We start from the raw sequence: 25,697 nt of genomic DNA, 5'->3' as shown, positions 1-25,697 counted from the left end.
ATAAAAAATAAAAAAATATAAAAAGCAATATATTCTGTTATTGAAACATAATAAAAAACATGTTAATTTCATGCTTCTATTACACTTGATAATTATTTTTCTAATTTAGATCGATTTAAGTAATTATATTTTTCGATAGAATATTTGAAACAATGTGTGTACAGAAGAAAATCTTAGAAAAAAGATTTTTAAATTAGAAAAAGAAAGATTTTTAAATGGAAATTTGAGAAATTTTTTCCTAAAATTGAAAAATTCCTAAATTTTCATTTTTTTATCGCAATTATGATAGTAATTTCTTCTCTTTGAGATTTTAAATAATATTTTAAGAATGATTAACAATTAATCTTAACACATTCTTTATCAAAATGATATAATAATAATATAAAAACAAAAATGTAAAAATTTTCGTTTTAGAATAGAAAATCAATTTTAATCGCATTTTTGATGTAATAAAAAATACGATATTGTCATCGGATTAATTTTACGAAAAGATCTGATGTAAAAAAAAATTACATTTTTAATTAGGCACGATTAATAGAAAAAATAAAAAATAACAGTTTACTATCGATTACTTTCACGTGATTATGAAGTCAATATATTGATAATTATTGCCATTAAGATTCCAAAATCACATAGATTTGTTTTAAATCAGTTGCATAAGACGATGTTGTCGTCTCCAAAGTTCATATAGATTTATTTTTAAATTAGTTAAACTACGGCATCTTTCTCTTAATGATAACCTCGTCAAATGAGGTTATCATTAAGATTCTGTAGTTCATAGTCAAGTTTGTTTTTAAGCGAGTTATGTTAAATAACATTAGTTGTACAGTTGATCGTTATTATAGAAATATAATTCTTAAATTAGAATTTTTCATTTAATTAGACAATATGCAAATAAGTTAAAAATATATTAAAACATACTTAATAAAATATTTATACAATATTGATATATTAATAATAAATAATATTGGTTATTGTATGTCCTCCCTCAGTGTTATAAACATTAAAAATAAACAGAGCTTTTAAAAATTATACGAACATAAACTTATAGGTCACGCATTTACTACAAACTAACTTAAGACTAACAAGAAGATGCACAAAGGAAGTCTCTCCCTCCGATTTTGATGAGCTTTCAATATGTTGTTTTATAGGTAAAAACAAGGGATACGTATTTTTTTATACATGTCCATACGCATGTTTTCTCTCTCTTTCTTTCTTTCTTTGTTCTTTCTTTTTTTTTTCTTTCCCCTTGTCAATTTTAATTTCTTCAGTCATCCTTTTTTTCTTCCAATATTTCCTTTACCATTTCTTAACAGTTCCTTTTTTTTCCTCATCTTAAGAAACATTTCTCCCACGATTTGCTCCCACGATTCACTCTCATTTCCACACAATCTATACTTCCTTTCTTTTTCTCCCTTCCGATCGTCTTTTATTCCATTTCCCCTATCTTAAATTTAATGAAAAAATAATGCATTATGTGTATATTTTAAATACGATAAAAAATATTCTTTTTAATTGCATCCTTATTTTGAATTAACATTATATTAATTATTTTGATTTCTTCTAGTTTTCAAAACTAGTAAAACTGTTGATAAAACATTTGGAACAGCATATTATAACAAAAAAAATGTTTATTCAACAATAGGTCGAAAGACATTGGAAATCAATAAATTGAATTCTTTGTGTCCAACTAATTGTAAGATGATAATTATTTCGACTTGCAGATGCGTGAAGATTGTAATAATGAAAATATTTTTGGGTTACAATATAGAGATAATAAACTCTCTCTATGACAAATTTTTTCAAAAAATTTATAGTTATTTTATTTATTTTCTTGAAAATATTATAATTATATATTAAATAATATAATTAATAATTTAAAGCAAGTCTAATTAAAAATAATAAAATACTATTTTATGTGTTATTTATTTTTTTAAATTTTATTTATTAAAATAAGTTTTATGTTTTATAGCTATTTCAAACAATCAACTATAAATTTTTAACTGCATCTTCTCAATAACGATAAAATAGTTCAAGTATCATAAAAGATATATTGCTTTCGAACTTGGAAAAGATATCCACAGCAGCAAATATAGGAATCCGAAAAGTTCTTTCTCAGCTGTCGAGATTACAAATGGGTAGGTCGATAAATGCGATTTATACAGCAGTAAGTAATTCTTACATTAAAGCAAATTCCTTTCTGTTCCACCCTCGACATTTAGTTTTATTATTGGCAAAACGTAATAGAGAAAAATGTCGGCAAAATAGAGTCGCTGTAACAATATGTGGCAAAAATCTATAACCGAAAGATGTCGATCATGTGCAAAATAGAAGATCACGTTTCTTTGACGAAGTATTTATTAATCATAAAATAATATTAATTATTATTTTTATATTGTAGACCAAATATCTTCTTTTTATTATTGTTTGACGTATTCATAGTGTTTTGATAAAAAAATCGCAAGTGAAATAAAACAATATATCAAGGATTCAAGGACATTCTGCATGTAGCTAAATCGATTATATATTACCTTAAATTGATATAACAGTCGATTTAGCTATATATATTTTGCTGACGTCAAGAGCGAGTAAATTTACCGAAATTTGCCTTACAAACTATTGCAGTCGGAGAACTGACCTCAAATTCAACATAATATCTGCAAAGCTATTGATATTATATTAATTCGTTTTATTATCATATTCTTAAAATATGATATAAATTTTTGATATCAATAATAGTATTATAACACACACACAAAATTATTCTATTCATAAAATATAATAAGAATAATATTAAGAAATAAAAATTGCTTTTCGAAAAAAATAGAAATAAAAATTTATTTATCATTTTAAAGCGTATGAACGACAAATTAGAGCTTAATAAATATTTAATTATAAAAATCTTGTATCTTATTCATACGATATAAGTATTATTAAATTAGCGACTTAATTCTTTAATCAGTTCAAATAGACTTAACTTATTAGCTTCAAACTATAATATTAAATTAAGTAATCTATTATTAACAAATTAATATGATGTAATAATTTATTAACTTTTTACTATAACAACGCAAATCGAAATATCATAAGAAACTGCTCTCAATGTTGAAATAATATTAGAGCGTCTTTCTGAAAATAATTTTAATAAAAGTCTTTTTTCCTGAATGCTATAATCAGAATGTCGGGCTCCAATATATTTCCGGGCACCTCCGGAAACGAAGAAGGACGTGGGCAGGAGCCGCGAAAACCTCGAAAAACGCTCCGAGCTCCGACTCCAATCCGTGAAAGATGCATCGATGCATCTCGGGGACGCGGAGCGTGCAAGTTGGCCTTGCCACGATTGGTCCGGCTGCACCGGTGCGGTGCATCGCGCAGAGCCCGCGCGCCGCAGTGCACGGCTGCAGTCGAGTCATTATGCAGGTACTGCCGCGGCCTGTCGCTTCTGGCTTTAACCCGCGACCGCAGACCGACGTTGAGTGTCGACTGTCGCCGATGTTGACTCCCGGTGCACTTGCATCCGGACGCACGATGCACGCTCATCTCGTCGCCCCGCGTCTCCCCCGCGCGCCGGCCAACCGAATCTGTTATATCACACCGAATGTATGATTTCCGGCATGAGACAAAACGAGAGACGCCGTCCCGTCTCGCCCCGTCTCACTCGAGTGTACCACGCTTCCTCGCCAAGCACCCATTCGTTAACCCTTTGACGGTATTCGTTTCACATATGAAATGTTCCTTCTATCTTAATTGTATTTAAAATAATTATTTCATTTTGTATTCAAATTTTAATTACGATGAATTAAATTGAAATATTATTTTCCCATTATAATTGTAGAATAACTATAATAAAGATTATTTTAATCTGTTGCGATCTCTCTTTCTAATCCCTCGCTCTATCACTTTCAAATCGAATCTTAATAGCGCTGTTTTGTAAATTAGAAATAATAAAAGAATTTTATATACAAGTATATTTTTAAATATAGATTAATATAGATTATAATGTGTGTGTGTGTGTGTGTGATACCTACAAATTAAAATTAAGCTCTTAAATGATATTTCAGGGAGAATTTTTCTTTCTCTTTTTTTAAGCAAAATTTAGCAGACATTTGGCGTTTCTGTTTGATGTTAAGTTTATATGCAGAGTGCACGCGATGTATACATGAAACGATCTTCAAGCACATTTAATTTTAAATGCACCGTGAGAATTCAGGTCAAAGACCTCCGTCTCAATTGAGCTTCATCTTCTGTACCTACATCGGCTCGTCGTTTAAATATCCTTGCTCGTGCGTTTTATTCACTATTTTCACGAGCAGTATTTTCACCAGTAAACTACGAGTTGCAGTACATAAATCTCAAAATGCAGCAATTACTTCCGACTTAAATCACAGTGTCACAATGCAGCTGGCCATCGCCAAAAGTCATTATGCGGCTAGCTTGCGATTCACAGCTTTATCATGGACGCCGATCGATCGTATCTCTCGAATCGCAAAGGACTCGCGCCAAACGCGAAAAATTCACTCGGCACGTGATCGTTCGTTCTGTTAAAGAAACTCGCTTTGACGAGGCCAGCGAACCTAATCAAACAAAGTCAAGGACGATCGCGTTAAGATACGATGTTCCCTTTTATCGATTATATTATTAGAGGACCTCCGATGGAGTTCGAGTCATTGACAAGATTAAACCTGACGAAGCTCGCGGGGCAATTCAGCTAAAACTTTCTCTTTTTAGTGGCAAGAATTGATCTTTAATTCATTACGAAATAACGTATCAAAGACAGATGATTTATTAAAATATTTTAAAAGCATTAATTAAATAAATTGAATTTCTTTAATATCATTTAATATTGAGTCAATTATTTGATATTTTACTACTACTGTATTACTATATTACTATAATTAAATTCATTTATAATCATTATATTATTAATTTAGTATTATTTAATACTATATTTATATTATCAATATACATGTTACTGCAATTTTTTTCGATTTGAATTACATTTTGTTAATTTTATTAATATTAAACAAATTATTTACTGTATTATTTCTAACGAGAGATTTACACTATAATAATAATTTACACTATAATATAATAATAATTTGCATCATTTTTCTAAATTTTGATATATATTTAATTTTTATTTTATATCAATTTTAAAAATTGTGACGCTGGATTGCGGCCTTTAAAAGCTATAAAACTAAGGAAAAAGTAGACCAAAGAAGTATATTTCCACTTTACTTCTTGTTACGTTCGATAAATGGAGTTTTAACTGATGTCATTATAACGTTACTGCAGCATTAAAAATATAATTTGAGCAATTTTTGCATTTTCATAGAGATCTCGAAGGATTAAAACAAAAATTATACAGCTGAAATTGTTGGAAAGGGATTAGCTTGAATTACTAAAAGAAACTGGTAATATATCCTTGTTCAAAATTAGATATTCGTAAATAATTTTATATGGAAATCGTCAATAACGATCTTAAGCGTGCCCATTCCATAATATCAACGCGGTAATCCGCTTATACCACTGATTATAGCGGGCTTCCACTAATAATCGTTAAGCAAGCATATGCCGAACCACATTACAAATTGTTATTAAAGTAACCAAAGTGTAATTACATGATCAATTTTCCGTAAATTAGGCTTGATAAATGTTGCAACAAATATTATTTTCCGGTGCGTAATTTTGTTTTTATAATTAAATAGCTTTTCGATCCCGAAACGATCGTTACATATAATTTATATTTGTACCCGAACGTTTTATTCCACTAATAGTATCGCTCGATTGGTTACCTAATTAGCATTTATCGATGACTTTAATAATCCATTTTAATCGAGTCATTTCATGAATATTATTGTAAATCCAGTATCTCTCGGCGGATTCAAATTCTTGTCGATCATATGACATATCACTCAAGATGAGATTATTCAAAGTAATTAATTATAAATTATATAATTCTATAAGTTTATAATTAAGTAATTATCTTGGCAAACATGAACCAGTTTCCATGCAACTTCAAATAGTTTTTAAAATTATTTATTCTTTGACGCATAATCCTTTGTGTTTAGACGAGCGTTTATAGATCAAATTATGTTTCATAAAAAATATCATGTGCAATTATAATTTCATTTTACTTACCTTTCTTTGTTAGCGTAACAGTTAACAAATTACATATTTTAATAACGTAACATTAGTAACATTAGTTACTTTAACATCGATTATTTCATTAATAAAATTACCATATATAATGCAAACGGATGCGAATTAAGCCTAGCAGGCTTTGAATTGTTTGCGGATCGGAGGTCCTCTAATAATACCAGTCGGTAGACGAAGCAAAGACACGCGCGACTGACCCTGGATAGCCTTTAACTTTGCCGGAGGTGACCGATCGAAGCATTTGGCTATAAGTACGTACTGAATATTCGCGAGCATTATAGATACATCACCGAACTTGAGGAGCGTCCCTCGCGGCTTAGGGCACACGGTGCATGATCGCGGTTGCGTGTTCACCGGCTCCCTGACCTTTACAATTTCTTTCATGAATCCTATTTGCGCTCAGTGACGTTGCAGTCGCCGAAATAAGCCCGCGATGGTTCGCACCAGCCTCGTGAAATATTGCTTCGTTACGCTAATTCCATACCCTCCACCGGTGCATGTCGATTGCACATTCCTCTTTCTCTGTCTCTCTCTATCTCTTTCTTTCCCTCTCTCTCTCCTTCTATCTCTCTTTCTCTCTGCATTGAAGATATACCGAATTAACTTTCTCAAATATAAATTTCAGTAGCGAGTAGCCGGTTTGGCCAATTTGATTTTAAGCTTGCGGCAAGATGACCGCATGGCCTACTTTAAAATTGGACGAGAAGGTATATGATCGAACTATGCGATATAGGTTACTTAGATTAAATTTAAATTTAGGGCTTTAATCCATTCGTTTCCACGGTTATCTTTTCGAATCATTGGATTTATTCACGAATGGCTCATAGTGTGTGCTATTTGTTCTAGTTATATTTACCGAGCACATACTGGAAATAATACTGCTAAGGAAGCAAATTACAATTACGCATTGTTTTAAATAAGAATTAAGTTAAATAAAACATTCTGAAACAATAAGATTCAGGAAAATTTCAAAGATTATAAAAACATTTAAGAAACAGATATGTGAAACTTAAATTGTAACAAAAAGAATTTTTTTCACAGAAATTAAATTGATATTTAATTTTATCGTTCCAGAAAATCATTCAAGAAAAAACGCAGATTCAAGAAAACGAGCTTGATATTTTTTTTTAATCATACAACCTTTATACAGTTTGTCGCTTCGACATTACGATTCGACTACTGCGAAGCACGATTCGTTGAATATATCGTAAACTTTTATCACTGATAGAAATTGCGTCGATCGCATCGATGGAACGTTAGCTTCACCGAGACTTTCTGACTGTAAATCTAGTTGGTGAATGGCTATACTAATGTACTACTGGTGTGCTGATGCAAAATTTGGTTAATTATGTAGTTACTATTATAAAAAATATTGTTAAAATTATGTTATCAAATTTTTCTGATAAATTTATGTTATATTGTGTGCACAAATTTTTATATATAGGCTATCATACGTGTTAAAAATAAAAATTAGTTTCATTTTGATATTTCAAATATGCAAACAAACAATCACATTAGCATATATTTTAGATCTTATTTAATTACCAATAAAATCAATATAAATAAAAGTTTAAATTGAAAAATTTACTCTAATATAAAGATATAATATATTTTCTTAAATGTTAAAACAACACTACATAAAAAACAATTGCAATCTATTAAACTTTGGATAAAACAATTAACTGAGTTATAGCAAAAAAAAAGTTTTAAACATCACGAGAATGTGATGTCAATAACATTGTCATACAAATGCTTGAACTTGAAACGATTGCAATCAAGAACACGAAGTTCGAGAACGATCTATCAGCACTTCTACACTCTGCTAATCAAACAATTACGATCTCAAGCAATTAAACTTAGTTAATATCACTCGCCAATATTAGTTCAATCGCGTTTAATGGACGCAAGCGAATTACGATTGTGCGCGGTGCGCGTCCTTTTACATTAGTGATGGAAAGTAGAATACATACTGATCAGCATAGAAATCATGTATGAAGTTGCATTACACGCTAATTATTCATAGAGTAGCGATTCGATTGTATTTAATACATGCGCATTTGATCAAGCGTATAAAAAGGCTTAAATATTTGTCGCATTTCTCTTAAGTATTTCAAACGTACGATGACACATAATATTTCCATGAAACAGATTTATTCAATGTTATTTTTAAACAATTTTAAACATTTAATCGTAAATAATTTTGTAACTGTAAAATCTTCACAGTATTCGATAATTTTACTTTTAAATATCTATAGAAAAGCTTATAACAAGTATGCGATTTACAAAATGATAAATTGTTGCACGAGAGCAAATAACTCACTCAAAGCATGACGCCTGCAGGTTAATTCCACATTTATCGATCGAAAGGGGAAGGGCGAAATAAAAACTGGAACGCGCAATCAAAAAGGTCGAACCACGATTTCGGATGCCAATTTTGTAACCGCGGGATGGAAACTTGTCGATAACCGATTCTACAGCGAATTAATGTATTGAGCGCATACATTTAGTGTTGATTAATTCCGATTGTCGGCATGCCAACTTTTGTCGATTTTGTATAACGCGAGCAATAGTTTCAAATTAAATTTATTTGTATAAAAATATTCTGTCTCGTGCGATCTCATGTGCATGTAATATCACCTGCATCGAGTACACGAAATGTAGAAAAATCTCCCTCTTCGCCTTTTAATATTTAATGCGATTATTTGATTTTTATTTCTTGTTCCATTGTCTTTCATATATCTCTTCGATAACAAAGTATTTAAAGATTCAGACCATATATTGAATTATTATCAAAACCAGACCAGAATTTTTATATAAAATTATTATCACATATTAAATTATCAAATATGTGAAAGATATAGGTCAAAGATCTCCTCTTGTATTTCAAAGAAAAAATATTATTTAAGAGAAATTTTATAATTTATAAATAAATAAAGCAATGATTTCTAATTGAATAGTGAGACATTTCTTTTTCGAGACATGTGTGTATGAATATTATAATCCATATCTGTTTTAATTAATTTTTATATAAATTTTCGAGACACAATAGAAAATCTGGGTCATATTTGATCTCTCGTTATAGAATACCTGTAACTCTGGGGTGTAGAATTTTAATCATGACAAAAGAATATGTCTTTTATGAAAAATAAATTTTAAATGAATTTATTAATCCAGTCTTGAATTGCTTTATTTAAAATTTTATTCTGGTTATTTACTTCATGATTAATATTATTATTTAAATTATACAGGGTGTCCGATTCCTGAGTGACCAAACGAAAAGTAGTGGTAGATTGGATCAAATTGAGAAGAAAAGTTCTCTACTATTTTGCAAAATTCGCAATAATTATTAAGAAATAAGCAAAAATGTTTCGGCGCATGAGAAGCGGTAGATCGCTCGCAGTGTCCGATTAATGAGTGATCAAACGAAAAGTGGTGGTAGATTGGGTCAAACTGGAAAGACAAGTCCTCTACCATTTTGCAAAATTCGCAATAATTATTAAGTTATAGGCAAAAATGTCTCAGCGCATGAGAAGCGATCTGTCTACCGCTTCTTATACTCTGAGACATTTTTGCCTATAACTTAATAATTATTGCGAATTTTGCAATATGGTAGAGGAATTTTCTTTTCAGTTTGACCCAATCTATCACCACTTTTCGTTTGATCACTTAATAATCACACACTACAAGCGGTTTACCGCTTCTCATGTACCGAGACATTTTTGCTTATTTTTTAATAATTATTGCGAATTTTGCAAAATGGTAGAGGACTTTTCTTCTCAGTTTGACCCAATCTACTACTACTTTTCGTTTGGTCACTCAGGAATCGGACACCCTGTATATACATGTGTACAAATTTACTAAAATTTTCTTAAATACAATTTTCGTAACAATATAAAGAGAAAATGCGATAATCAGTATATTATTTTTATTGCGCGAAATTCGATATCAAATATTTTGGTGCTACAAATTTAATGAATATTTAAATGCAATATCGAATTATTGGCGTTTTCATTAAAGACTAAACCAAAAAAAGTCATCTATCGAGAATTTTGAGAAATATTCATATGCACTTATGATAATTATTCGCCTGCATTATTCGTCTGTATTGATTTATCGCTCTGGGAACCGTTTTTCTCAGTTATCGTGGACATTGTCAATACGTTGAGGCACCGAAGATGCCTTTCGCAGAAAGAGTATTGAACGGTCATCGGTGTTTGCGGTGTTCGATGCCGAAAACGTGCGCGAGTAAGGGATGGGTTTCAATATGTATCGTTATATTTAAACAACCCCCCCCAGTCCGCTTACGAGCGACGACCATAGCGGAGCCGGCGGGCACTTCCGCGTAACCGACCTCGACAAGCCGGGGCGAAATGAGGTCAGGAACGGCGCACACGACGCCGAACGAGGGTCGCGCGTTTGCTTCGCGGCCCACCGGCGCCGCGGCAGCCTAGCTGCTGCTAGCCGGGGGTAGTTTGCCCCTCTCGGAACTGCTCGGCTCGATTCGACGCGACGACGCCGCGCGGGGACACCGTCGCGGCACTCCACCTGCACACCTGCAACGCGCAGCCACACACACCTGCATGCATACTCTACGGGGTGTCTGCAATTTTTCGCATTGCCCCTCCTACGAGGATTTTTTGGCACGTTGATTGATCTAACGAGTCGATTCCTTTTTGGAAAATTCGGAGGAGGCTTCTTTCAGGCTTAAATACGATGCTTCATTCGTACAGATCTGTTTCTTAATTTTAAATTATGTTTGCAGCTTAATACAGAATCTTTTTATTATCTTTGCACCCCATTATTTGCATTTTAGTGAAATTCTTGGAAAAATATGAAACAGATGCCGTTTAAATTTTTCGATTAATCATCAGGAGATTTCTTTCATATTAAAAACCAATTGGAATGTAACTAAAAGACGATACTTTATAAATCGTTGAGATTTAATTTTCAAATCAAGATTCTCGTGAATCGTTCTAAGGGCGAAATATGCAAGTTTTAATACTCTTCAATCGCGCATATTGAAATTTCTCGGATATTATCGACGCCACGACAGAAAAAATGAAACGATCAGCACGTAGCTTATTTTCTACTACGTGCCGAGGGATAAGTCCGCGACACCCCGTACACATGGACGAGCAAGCCAGCGCCAGTTCGTGCGCAGGAGCTATCGCGTGTCGACGAGCCGGAGGGTGCAGGGGTTGGCGGGGGTGGACGTCCTCAGCGGTTCTCGCTTGTACGGCGAGCGGCCTCAGCGTCATTGGGCGTCGGGACGCCGCCACGACGCCGCGCTCTCGGTTCCGAAACGCGAAAGCGCGACCGCGAAGTGCCGCGACACGAGGACGGGGTTCTTTCGAGGTATCTCTCGGTGGAATATTCGTTTTGCGAATTTGACTCGCGAAAATCGCGAGCGAACGCTTCCTCGAGGGAGACGCGCACCTGGAGGCAGGACAATTCGCTGATCCACATCGAGGAAGATCGCGACGTCGCGTCGAGATCGGTGGTCGATTGATTTCTCGGAGACATCGATCTCGCGCGAAAATGATATTAGTTATCGTGGACCGTCGAACCTAGTCGTTTTTGCAAGTGACGACGTTCGTGGGAATCTGTCAACGAGATCACGCAGGGAACATCGATAAGAGGTCACAGAAAATTCAATCTTTCGGAAGATTGACGAGTTTTAATAGATAGATTGTTAGTGTGTGTGTACGTGTGTTACAATTTGTCGACGGGGATGAATGAGAAGACCGCGTGATCCTCGATATCTCAATATCGAGATTCTTGCTGTTCGAGAGAAGCTTGTCTTTTTATAATATCGATATTCTTCCAATCAAAGCCGTGCGTTGCTCAAAAAAATCCTCGCTGTTCTTGGATTTAGGAAATTAATAAATCCTGAATCTTGAAAGAAGAAAGGAGATTCGGTGTAGTGGAGAGTAGTGCAATATTTTTTGGAAGTGTCTTAAACTTGATTTACGAAAATAAATGCTTCAAGTGAGGTAGATTGCAAATTTGCAAAAAAGGATCTTTGAAACTGCAAGAAGTGTCTTAAAGAAAAGTGTTGGAGAACATTTTTGCAAAGTGTTTATCCTTTAATTCATTTAACGCCTCGCTAGAGAAAGGTTCTTAGTATCGTGAAGAGAATTTATAAATTCTAAATCCGCAAGAGGGGAAAGAGAGAGAGAAAAAGAGGGGGTTGTCCCATGCATACGGTAAAATTTCGCTAAAAATTTTCAAGTGATATTTCGATCTTTCCACTGTAGATCAACATAATTTTAGTTCTCATCCAAAAGATCGTAATACGAGAATAATTTTGATAGATCTCGCATCCACGAGAGTACCATGAAAATTTTAGCCAAACATTAATTTTTTCATTTTGTATTCGTATCATAGTGTACTAGGAAAAAGATCGTCAGCATTTTGAGAATAATTTATAAATGTTAAACATTTGTACGTAAAATCTCGATACTTTGCTAAAAATCACGATTACTTGTAAGATCGATTCATTCACTCTAAATCTACGAGGGAAGAAGAATCTCTCGTAAACTCTCGATGAACGCTTATGCAAAGTACTCGAATCTTTCGACTTCGCATTTAGCTAATTTGCTCAAGAGACTACATGGTAAGGGACTAATTACAAATCCGGACAAGGGAATAGGGATAGGATCAGTCCTCGAGTAATCAAGCAACATCTCGAAACAGTCATCGCGACATTGAACAAGATAAACTCCCTGTCGCCGCGCCATCGATTCCGCAGACGGATCGCGTATCCGCCAGCGGCAGTTAGATCTCTGCGAGTGTAGGATTCGAGTGTGTATGTGTGATGACGATGACGATCGCGCCGCGGGGACCGTCGAGGTGACTCGCGGTGGCGGCGGCGACGACGACGGCGACGGCGGCGGAGGTGACAGTTGGAGAACCGGGTGGCATCGCGGCTCGCAGGATGCTGCGAGCGGGGAGAACGAAAGAGAGATCTCGCGGTGCGAATTTGCTCGCAGTCCACAACTGGTAGGACCGATGACGGGGCATCATGATGTTCTAACGGCGCGCGTCACGCCGCGCGTCGTCGCGACGCTCGCGTCGCGCTCGCGACCCCTACTGACGACCCTGACGATGCTGCTCATCGCGCTGTCCTGCTGCTGCGCTCGCGCCAGCGAATTCCCCGAACGGGAATGCTGCGACCTACCCTACCCGATCCCGGAACCCACCGGCAGGTCCACATCCGCGCCGACGCCGACCGGAAGGAGCGGTAAGTTGTCCCAAGGAATGTATTGCATACATGATGGTCGAGACCAAAAATAACCGTATTTAAAATGCGGGATTAAAAGCGGATGTCACGAATGTAGTGAGGCAATTTCCTGCTGTGAATACACACACATTCATTTATCAAATGTCGAAGGATATGTATAAGCGCATGTATAATGAATGTATAAAAATTGTCTCTTTTAGATATTTTTAATTTACAGAAAATGATATAAAGATTATTATTTCAATAATAAAACAATATAAAATAATGATATATACAAGGTGTTTCTTAATAAGTGCGAAAAATGTTAGAAAATGATTCTTTGTCGAAAATTAAGGAGGGTTTTTCATATAAATATATACTACTACATCCCTCTTTGTGGAGTTACACTTCTCCAAAAATGGGGATAAAAATTAGGTTTTTAGTTTTTATTAATTTAAAAAAGTTTCTAAATAAATCAAACTTTTTAATGCATATTTTTAGATGATCATATTCCGGCCCATTAAAAAGTTCTAATAAAAAATTGAATAGGGGTTGCTAGTTTCATCCTCTTATAACAATACTGGAGGCTGAAAAAAATATTAATAACTAACCTTTTTACTAGTAGAAAATATCCACTTAATTTTATTTCTTTAACTTGTTCCAAATTTGAGAAAAAAATAAAAACCTAATTTTTACTCCCATTTTTCGAGGAGTGTAACTCCACAGGGAAGGCTGTAGGAGTATATGTTTATATGAAAAACCCCCCTTAATTTTCGACAAAGAATCATCTCCTAAAATTTTTCGCACTTATTAAGAACCCTGTATATTTTTATATTATATAATCATACAAATAATTATAGAAATTAGATGCAAAATATAAAAGTCCGAAAAATTATTGAATTGGCTAAAAATTATTGTTTTATCTGTTAATTTAAACGAGAGTGTAAAAAAGAGAAACGGTAATATCAATTTGTTATGATTATCAATAACGTATCGATTAAGGTCAGCGCCGGCGAATTTTGATTTTTAATGAGATACCGAGGGATATATAAACAGGGTCGTGAGCGAAAATCTGCTTTCATGCAATTCGCACACAACACCAATTATTAGCGAAACAATGAAATAATATTCCGACACTATTAGCAGCGGATTGGAAAATAAATTTCAATCGAATTATAATGGTGTTATGATTAATCATTATAAAAACGCATTTTTATCAGTGTTCCTGCGAAATTAAACGTGCAATATATATTGGCACAAAAGAAAAATGTGTATATTTTTCCGTGAAGTTAATTTTAACAATAAGATACATTTGATGCAGTGAAGTACGATCTAAAAAATATTTATAGTCTGAGATAATCATACATATACGCAACACACTCACAGACACATGCAGGTTCAAAAAGACAAAAAGGTAAAATAAAAAAGAATATTGTAAATTTAAAGATTTTAAAAGCAAAAGATGTGTCATGTAGCAATCTTAAAATTTATTTTATATTCATAAGAATCTGTTATCTCTATTTTTGAAAATATTAATTTTTTTATGCCATGTAATATAATATTCTCTATTTGACTAGAACACACCATTGACAGGGAAGGTAGGTTCCAATAATTGGACGGAAACCAATAACTGTAGGTATGCCCCAGCCACGTTCCGTTAACCGCAGCTACTGGATACTACGATTCCTGTTCGCGAATGAGCGGATCATTAATTCGGTTATAACGGGTTATTAATTTAACAGTGCGTAGCCAACTCAAGTTCGTCGCATTATCAATTTAGTGATAAACCCAAAGAATCATAACTCGTGTGTCTTTAACTTCTCTCTATCGGAATACGATTAATAAAAATGCAAATTTATTGCAATCAAAAATTAATATGTACAATTTGCCTCTCATTTGCTTGTCATGATAATGATTCATCTAAACTTTAACAGGATCGCAATGTTTAATTAATACAAGATGTTTATTAAAAAATCCAAGTGTTGACAATAATATAGATTTAAGCTATAAAAAAGATAAAATTATAGGTTTTTATAAAAAGAATATTTAAAAAATTTAATGGTATAAATAAATTGCTTGCCTTTCAATTTGTTTATTGCGGCAGTACATGCATTGAATGGTTGCTAAATTATTTGAACAGCAAAACTACTTAGCAAAATAGCTATTAAAAGCATTCTTTGATCAGAAAAAAAATCTCAGTGATAGTTAATCGATAAATTTTTTAAAGAAAGACTCATATAAAATCATGACATAGAGACATAAAAATCAAATATAAATAAGAAGCATTATTTATATTATGCATTATAGAATTATTGACTTTTTATGCAGCAAATGCAAATGTAAATTTAAATAACTAATGTTAAAAATCTATAGAGAGTTTTTTGATTCGCCAATGAGTAAAGCATGGCTCACGACTTTTTCACGACTCATAGCTTCCTCGAATTAGTCGAAGTTCGTAGTTGCACCGTGTCGGTGTATAAAATAACGAGGGAAGTTACCGCGTAATTGATCGCATTATTTGTGTCTGTGTGAGCACTCCAGTCTCGTACTCGGATGAACTTCGATTGAGGTCGCGCGCTCGATCGAAGATTATCTACGCTCCTCGCTCGCTAGAGCGATAGCGTAAGTTCAGGCAGAGTGGAAGTCGTTTGTACCCCTTGTGGAATTTCTCGCAAGGCATCGGCTACGTGACCATAGAGAGCATTAATGATGAAAGATTCGATCCGCTCTATTCGCAGGTTTATACCAGATGACCCTGAGTTGATATTACTTGGTGCTGTTCTAATTATGAATACATGTAAATAAGATTGCATATAAATAGCTTTTTTGATAAGACAAAAATTTCTGTTGAGAAGTCATTTTCGATTGTGGTTCTCAAGTTTTTAATGCTACATATGATAGTTTTATAATGAATCCCTTACTCTCGTTACAATCATAATCATATATGTTTTTATATTTGTATCTATGATAGCATAATAATATACTGTTTTAAAGTTATTTCATTTAAACACTGTATTATTTGATTTATACACTGTACATCGTACAATTTATTTACATGTTAACAGAAATTATCCGATTTAATGAACACTTTGTACAGATATGGCTATATGTTAATATAATATGTTAATACATAGCTGAAGATAATTTTTTCTCCGTTACGCACATATCTAATTATTTTCACATGTTCGCTATTTAAAACTATCTGTATTTATTTATCCATATTTTATCGTTGAAATTCAACGCGTATTTTGCTTGGAATCATTTTTTATTTTTATATGCAATCATATGTAAAAACATATCAAATTACGTGTTGTCATTCTCTGCTCTTTTAAATGGTATTTGGTATGTCGTCATTATATTTAATAAAACTGAAAATAATTAACGCTCAAAAACAAATATAGACAATAAGCAATATATTTCATTCATGAAATAATGATTTTCTTCAAAAATCTGCATTTAATTAATTTTATTATAGCGAGAAAAATAAAAATGCTAATTACAGAAATAATTTCAATTATAATTTTGAATATTTAATTTTTATGTAAAATAATTATTCACTACATGTTGATCAAGTTTTCAAGAAAGACTTTTTACTTATAGGCAATTCCCTTTCCGTTATATTATGTAAACGTTTTCTGTAAAGTGTCTATCAGGAAAGATCTAATGACGAAACGTGATCTGCTTTATCGATTGTCTCGCTTAACGGTTATGGAATTAATTTCTTGGTGGGCGATTATGAGCTCGCCAAGCGTATAGCCGGTTTCTTTTTCAGGGGTGCTGAATTTTCGAAGTAATCAGGAGCGACGGGAGTCACGTAAATGCATAATTGCAGTCGGTTCGTTTGCACTCCTTCTCATCCGTGACATCCCGAAATAAGCTTCCGCGGAATCGTCTTACATTCCCCACGATACTTTGCCGCGATGGTATGGCGTTCTACGTGCTTAATGATGAAAGATGATCACCCGGACGGGTTCCAATTTATCGCTCGTTTATCGGCCGGCGTTTCATAAAACGTTCGGACCAATCGAGGGCGAAACAATTCTCTTCGCAAAACTTGCGGCAGAACGTTTAATTTGCGTTAACTGGAAAACTTTGCCTCAAGAATTGATAGCAATTTTGTTGGAAGTTAGTTCAGGTAATCCATCATAATCCAGAACAGAATTGTATAGTGTCGTGCAAAATGAGACCAAATAGCATTTAACATATTATGAGAAAACTAATTTCAATATATATAACTGTGAAGCTCTTTTAGAATTCTACAGTGATTTAAATGATTTAAATACATTTGACGAAATATTAATCTTCTTAACAAAATATTTTCCACTGTGTTCAAATTATCATTCAGTGTGCGAATATTATTTGGAATTTTATTACGGAGATAAAAGTATTGTAATATTTCATTTCATTAATATTGATCTTATAAATTGATTGTATTAATAATCAGAGTTATTAAATTCGTCAAATTTACGTACTTTGTGACACAGCGGCATTGATTTGTATTATACATAATATAGGACAAAGCAACATTCATTACCATTCGATGAAAATTTACAATTTGCGGATATATAAAATATTAATTTCTAGTATATAGCTTATTCCAAAAGGTAGCGATTTAATGTAATTAAATTGTCATTTAATTTGTGATTCTCATTAAAAATTTTATTATTAAACATTGCGACCGATAAAACATCGCGACTATTGTAACGAATTTCTGATCGATTATGAGCGCATTGAAATGATGAAAAATCAAGAGATAATTTGAAATAATTAGATTAACATATGGAACGTGACGTATATTGATATCTCTGTATTGATTTCCACGCCGTACGGTTTCAGTAGACACTCCACGATGGAAATTGTTCATTTCCCTGTGGAAGTGCCGCATGTCCGAAACATTGACTGTATCTAGACGTGGGGTATAAATAACGAAATACGTTTAATCCGATCAAACCTGGCTAATCCCAAGATTTATCGTTCGATACGTTGCATAATTCATCGATTCTTAGCACGCCGGATTTGTGAATCGCACCGCAGAATACTCCTCTCGACACGAACAGGATGGATTCTCGACGTTGCTGGCATGTTTTATTCTGTGTGTAATATCGATCTACACAGTGTTTTAAAGTATTGAATAATTTATACAATTTTTATTTCACTTCTTGAACAAAAAACATTCCAAGTTTTTAATTAATTTAAAACTTGAAAAAATTTAGATTTAAATTAATTAGAAATATTTTATTAAAGAATATTAATTTAGTTATAAACTCGTTCAAAAAAATTTTATATTTTGAGAAGCAATTTTATACTTTAATAGAACAAAGTGTATACCATAAATATATATTATAGATTTTTTCTCTTGTCAAAAAGTAAGATATAATCTATTCGCTATCGGTTCCATTTCTTTTATAAAAAATTAAAAGATAATGTGATCTTGTAACAAGATTTTGTTATTTGTATTCTTTTAAAATTTAACTTTTAAGTGCACAGTTTATCTCTCGAAGAAAGTGATTTAAAAATATTTTGTGTGAGTTCCGATACTTTAATCTATAAAATTTATTGTATTTTTAATTATTCATGATTTGACAGTTATAGTTTTAACACATTGGAAGGATTTTCAATCACCTTTACAACTCGACTCCATCTCTTTTATCTATATTTTTAAAAAATGTATTTCTCCGTATATCGTATATATCGTGATGCGCTTTACGCTAACAAGTTCTTTGTATCAACCGTCTTCTTTTACCGTGCGTTTCGGACGTCAAAGCGTTTTCCACATCTGCCGAAATGCGTTAAGGCAAGTGATATAGGAAGAGTGCCAGTTCGTTTATATAAAAGAAACTATCTCTCTCAAGAAAATAAAATATCAAACTGCGAGATTAAAGAGGGAAGAAATTCACGAAGCGTTTGCATCTTGACACGTTTCTTCTTTGAAAATCAATCTGGTTTAAGAGAAAGAAAAATTGCATAATCGACGAAAATTAATGATTTATTGGCAATGTCTTTTCTTTACTAATATTTAAATGTTGCGCGTTTTCGAAAATATACTATGTATATTTCTATTTATACATTAAAAAACTTTTTGTAAATAATATTATATAAAAGTCATAAACATCTTTAGAACCAATTTTAAAAATAATATGTACAAAATTATTATTATGAAATATGTAAATACATATAACGTTCGGACATATGTATAAAACATAATGTCCTTATATATATTTCAACAATTTTAAATTCAAAGAATTAAAATAAAATTTGTTCTAATTATGATAAACTGCAAATCATATTTTCAATAAAATATTTTAATGTATGCTGACAGGCACAATGCATATTTATTAGATAATATTAGATATTGATTATGCGGTTGAAAATCTACTCTATGTATTCTAATTTAGGAAATATTTATCAAACTAAACACAGACACTATATATTAATTATATTAATAGATATATAGAAATATATACTTTAATAGATAAATAATTCTTAATCAACGAATAATATAAAATAATTAATCAATGAATAATGAAAAGTAATTAAGTAATTTTTAAATGCAAATAAAATGCAATTATTGAAGTAATATTGTGTATTTTAAATAGCAAATTATAATTTTATATATTCTTGTTTTATATTATTTAAATATAATCAACTTTTTAAATAGACTTTTATAAAATATTGAGTTGCATTTTATTTCGGTCACACAATGTATAAGATAGATAACATCGTGGGATGAAAGGCAGAGTGCCGATGCAAAAGAGGCAAGGATGAATATCTCCATTGATGTTAAATCGCAGACTGAACCGGTTTTAACGTCGCAGCTATTTTCATGCGACCTACTTTATGTCGAGTCGCACCGGAATGAGCTTGCCTTCGAACAAATTCAAAGTACCTCCAAGTCGACATTTCTGGTCGTTCGTTCGGCAATTGCGAAATTTTTGACTGTTCCGATAATATCGCTCTCTCTTCTCTCTTTTGCATATAAAATATTACCGCAGTTCTAAATCAATATCATTTTATCCTAGATTTTATCCCCGTTATAATCAAGAGTTATAATTTTACTCCTTGTTAAAAAAATATTATTGTTATCGAGTCCACATTCCCACAGGAAATTATTACATCGAACAATCCAAAGTATCAATCAAATTATTTTGTTTATCTCAATCTTTAATTTGAAACGTAATTAACGATCTTTGCTTACACAAAATATGCCTTATTTTGTCCGGGGTAATCGGCCATGCCATGCCGACCGGCTCAAAATAGTTGGCGCATTCTTCTCGAATGACGGCGCTTAAAGCATGTTTGGCGTCGCGGGGCGCAAAATTAATTTCACGGCCGTTAATCACGTGGAATGACATTTCATATGCGCGTCGGCAAAGTCGTCCAGCGGCGTCGCGACGGAATAGCCGCGTTCACGAGACCGCCCCGGAATTCCAACGCCATCAGGGGGAAAAGCTTCACTAGTTGAACACTCGGATCGTATAAACCCTTCGCGTCGTCTTATTTCTCCTCGCGTTTAGTCGTCACAGCTTTTTCATTCGCGCTGGAGTGTTTATTCTTTTTCGCTCTCTATTTCAACATAGTCCTGCTCGCCTCCTGGGAACGCATCAGTTTCGCGATAGTATTATGCCGCTTTCAGGTTCTACTTCCGTCGCGGAATATGAAGAGACAGCAAAGATAGATTTGTACAGAAAAATATTCCGTATTCCACAGAATTTGCTAAGCAAAATGGTCAAAATAGGAAGAACAACATTTGCGACAAATATGTAGATTTACATGTAATTTATATAGTTACAGTATTTTTCTTTTTTTTATATAATATTGTCTCTTCAATTAATTTATTCGTCGATACATAATATTAATGTTTTATTAATTAATTATTCGTATTCGATCTTAAAAGACAATGACTCCAGTTTATGCACTTTTTCTTTTTCTTTTCAGTGCTAGTTTAGCGTCATGAATATTAAGCCTTGAAAACTCGTTGGTTATTTTGAGAAAAGTTTTATTTATATCTTCTTTATTCTTCTTTTATAAAAAAATAAAAATATTGAATATTTTATATTTCGAACAAAATACGCGCGATAAATGCTGACATGCATTTTACACAAATTGGCATGTTTTGTTATCCTGAGAATCAAATTTACGCGAATTGATCGTCGTGTGAACAGCCAGGGTGGCGAATCGAGATACATAACGACTTCCGTCCGGAGAAAACGCTTAATGAAATGCGACTGCGGGATCCGCACGTCGAGTAGAGATTAATCGCGGTGAATTCGGAATGCAACGGCGGATTTGTCGAAAAGGGGCAACGAAACTGGCGAATAAATCAAGCGCCCATTTAATCCGCGACATTCCTGGCAATTATGCAATTATTACCCAAGAGCGGCAATTAATTTCTTTCGATCCTGATCCAGCAATTCGCGCGATCCGATCTTCCGATTAAATAGTAATCCAGTCAAGATAATCTCATAGAAGACACGTTTGAGAGATACGTCTTCGGAATAGAGAGCTTGGATAAAAATAAGAGGATAGAAATGGCTTGACCTTGTTGATCAGCCAGTTGAAAAGCTCGATGCTTGTTAAAATCGACAGCACGGAAATTTCCATCAGCGTATCTCGAACATACACACGGGGTGTTCCATACCTTCGGGTCTAGCGTGGATTGCAACGAATTGATCTTATTGTAACGGAAACAAAGTAAAGTTATGCAAATATGCTGTTAGAAAGAGTACCAGTTGTTGAAATTTTATTATAAAAAGAAAAAAATGCTATTTATAAGTTTAGAAAATATAATTTATCTTATATTACTAAAAAATAATAAACAAGAAAATCTTAATTAATAAAAGTTTTATTCCGGAGGATTTAATGTTAATAGTTTATATTAATAGTATATATATATATATATATATATATATATATATATATATATATATATATATATATAAGAACGTAGTTTTCTAGAAAATAGAATTCAAATAATCTGTTGTAATTGTAAAGCTGCTAATATCTGAAAAATTAATAAACTATACATTATAGTATAATATTATATATTTATTAAAAATTTGTAAAGAAATTCTACTAAAAATGTAAATAAAAATAATTAAGACAATCTTGCGATTCATATTGTTTATATTATTTTCAAACATATTAAAATAATTTAATTACATGTAGCTAATTTTATTTTAGTTTTATAGCAATTTATTTTAATTGTGTAATTATACATATTCAAAATTTAATTATCTGTTACTTGAATATTATTTACAATATTTGAAATAATAAGTTTAGTGAAAGTAAGCGTAAAATGTTGTAAATAATGTTCAAGTAATAGATAATTAAATTTTTGATATGTATAATTATATAATTAAAATAAATTGTCATAAAATTAAAGTAAATTTAGATATATGTAATTAAACTCTGTACTTTATTATTTTAATATAATACAAAATATGTGGGTGGCGAGATCGTCTTAATTAATACAAAATAAAGCAGACAAGTCTGATCAGAATCTGATTAAGATAAAATAAAATAGATAAGTGTAATCACAGTCTAACAAAACTAAGATACATCTAACAAAACTAAGATAAATTAAGCGAATACGAAATCGCAACTTGCTTGAGAGAAAATAAACAAGACAAGTGCGTTCTAACTGAAATAAAATAAATTGAGCAACTCGATATTGGATTGTTTAAGACAAAATAAAGCAATTGAAAGAAAATGCGAAGCGTTGGCATCTATGTTAATTTTAATTAACTCGTGGCTTCTTGATATGGAAATGTTTAGCATTGTGCGTTCCAGATTTTCTCGCTTTCTCGTAGAGACTATTCGAATATTTTTATTCAAAATGTGAAAAGCGTCATTATAATACATAATTATTTTAATATTATAAAATTTCGGTTTAAAATATTTTAAAATGTTCAAAATATTTCTCGAAATATCATAATTTAAATTAATATTTCTTAAACTAAAGTACACAAAATTATTTCTTAATTAATATATTAGTGTTTAAAAGGTTTCTTTTTCAAAAGATTGATAGCAGTAGTTTTTATTAGATTGATAATAGTAGTTTTTTACTTTCTCTTACTGTTTTTTCAAAATTCTCACCAAATATAATATTGCGAAAAGACAACATAATAATAATAATTTAAACTAATTTTTATAATAAAATAATAAGTATTCTTCTTGCTTTGATTTACTCTATAACATTCCTACAGATCAGTAGATACAGAAAGGACAGGACAGATATATCTAGACGATTCGGAAGATCTGGCATTACGGTCATTGCAATTCAGTGGAATCAGTCGACGCTTCGCGTCGAACCCTTATTATGAACCAGCAGCATCGCTTGATGCACGTTACAAGGGTTGCGCGAGAGACCGGGGTCAGGGGGAAGGGTAAATAACGTTCGAGAAACCAATATCGGCAAAGCCCCGGTTGCTGCGAGACAAAAGTTTCCTGGTCGAGTTCGCTGGGCAAAGGCAACTTCCGGCAATAGTGTTGCGCCAAAGAAGCAGGAAACGCGAGAGGGAGGGCGGGTGGTGGAGAAGGAGGAAAATAAGGCTCGCGTCCGTTACCCTCATCGATCATGGGTTGTAACTATCCGTTCGTAAAACGTTACGTTTCCACGGAAATGATGTTTTCTTCTTGCAAAGCGCCATAGTATCAGTTGTCGAACGGTATTTTTTAGTATAATGTTCTTTCATAAGAGATTTTTGCCGATAAATTAACATAGTACACACATGACACATACAACAAATACAACAAAAATATATAATTCTCAATAAAATATCATTTTAGAATATGTTACATGTGTGAGGAGCGATAGATCATATAACTACATTTCAATCTTGTCAGTTTAAAAATTATTCGAACCATACATTCTTAATTACTCAGAATACATATTATTATAGGCTTATAATATGCAATAGCGTTTATACAATAAAAAAAATATATAAATCCACGAATACAATTCAGTTAAGGTTGAATCATCTTTTGAAATAAAACAAACATATACGTAAAAGTACAAATTGTCGTCGAACATATAAATGGGACAATGAAATATGTTTGAACGAATGCACGCGTACATCACGTTGTAAAGCAATCGCTTTGAAATCTCTCGAATTAAATGCATTCGCATGGTACAACTATTCGTGGCTCATCGAGTTCTTCGCTGTACACCGGGTATGAAATACCGTGTTACGAAACTGGCGTTTGTCGGTCTCGAAGGGTATCGAATTCATGAAATGGCTTTTTTCATTCGGATGCAGTTGGAAATCGAGTCCGTTATCAATCTCTCGGACGACTCTCGATATTACACTCACGCGATTTTCGAGAGCATTTATAACGTTTTTAAATGGATCTTTTAACGCGCGTAGGCTTAATTTTTAAATTTAACGTTACGTTAAGTTATTGCGTGTATTAAATACAATGCGAGCTATTCTGGCTGAAGATCGTGCGTCAGCTTTTAAAGTCAAATTTTTGTTGCAACTTTTATTGAAAATTATTCTTTACTACATTTCTTTTAGCGTTAAATATTTTCGCTATAATAAATTTCAAAGTAAGCTAAAATCTACCTGGAATTATCTTGAATATTATATCTACTTACACAAGCTGATATTATCTACTTACTTTCCTAAAATTATTTTTCCAGTTTGCAAAAAGATTTTTACTTTTAATTGCTAAGTAACGGTTTCTTTTTGTTTATTGCATAAAAATAGTATTTTTGAAAAAACATTTTATAAAGTAACTTCTTATAAAATTGCGATGCAAGCAAAATCCCCTTGTGCTTTTTATTACCGTAGCACGCATATTCGTAAAATCGCGGAGAGGCGCGACGCCAAGACGACGGTTCATCGTTTACATCCTTATTACAGGCCTCCTCTGTAGGAATTGCGCTTCGTTCGCGCCAACGACTTCTGAGTAAACTCCTGGAAGGTAAACGGAACGCAAATATCACCAGCATTTGAACGCGATTTATCGAGCACTCGAGCCGGCTCCTTACGTACGCATCCTTCATGCCTTCGCCATTCGCGTGTGTATGTGCATTTATGTAATGTGATTATCGAAACGAGTTGCTCTCTCTCCTCTCGTGTCAACATGCTCGCTAAATATGCCGGCCGTGTTTAAATAAAAACAGCGGCTAACTCGATTAGGTACGCAACATGATTGGTTAGAACGAAGTTGGATTGAAGAGAGCGAGTTGAGTGAGTCTGCAGAGTGAGTCTGTTCAATCTTTTTACCGTGTTTCTTTATTTATTAAGAGACAAATCTGTGAATTTCTTTTCCCTAAATTTTGTTAAAATCAATCTTTGATCGACAAGTTTAT

The 25,697-nt window shown here is 32.8% G+C and overlaps 1 protein-coding gene across 6 annotated transcripts in view; it reads left to right on the top strand.

Moving 5' to 3' along the window:
* The first annotated feature begins 11,406 nt into the window (after positions 1-11,406).
* The window catches only part of LOC145968047 (glycine receptor subunit alpha-2-like), a 294,643-nt gene continuing 280,352 nt past the window's right edge, over positions 11,407-25,697 (top strand). For 3 of the 6 annotated variants that reach the window (XM_083093257.1, XM_083093256.1, XM_083093261.1), the window contains exon 1: positions 11,407-13,402. In XM_083093257.1, coding sequence (XP_082949383.1) covers positions 12,970-13,402 — 433 coding nt within the window. In that variant the 5' untranslated portion in view covers positions 11,407-12,969. The remainder of the gene's footprint in view (positions 13,403-25,697) is intronic. The other 3 variants (XM_083093262.1, XM_083093264.1, XM_083093255.1) reach the window with 2 other exon arrangements.

Source organism: Camponotus vicinus, unplaced genomic scaffold (genome assembly GCF_025532165.1).
Source record: "Camponotus vicinus isolate PSW18456_S1 unplaced genomic scaffold, iyCamVici1.0 SCAF_3, whole genome shotgun sequence".
In the NCBI taxonomy this organism is placed as follows: domain Eukaryota; kingdom Metazoa; phylum Arthropoda; class Insecta; order Hymenoptera; family Formicidae; genus Camponotus; species Camponotus vicinus.
The sequence above is the reverse complement of the archived record's forward strand: the minus strand, read 5'-3'. Positions and strand labels throughout refer to the sequence as shown.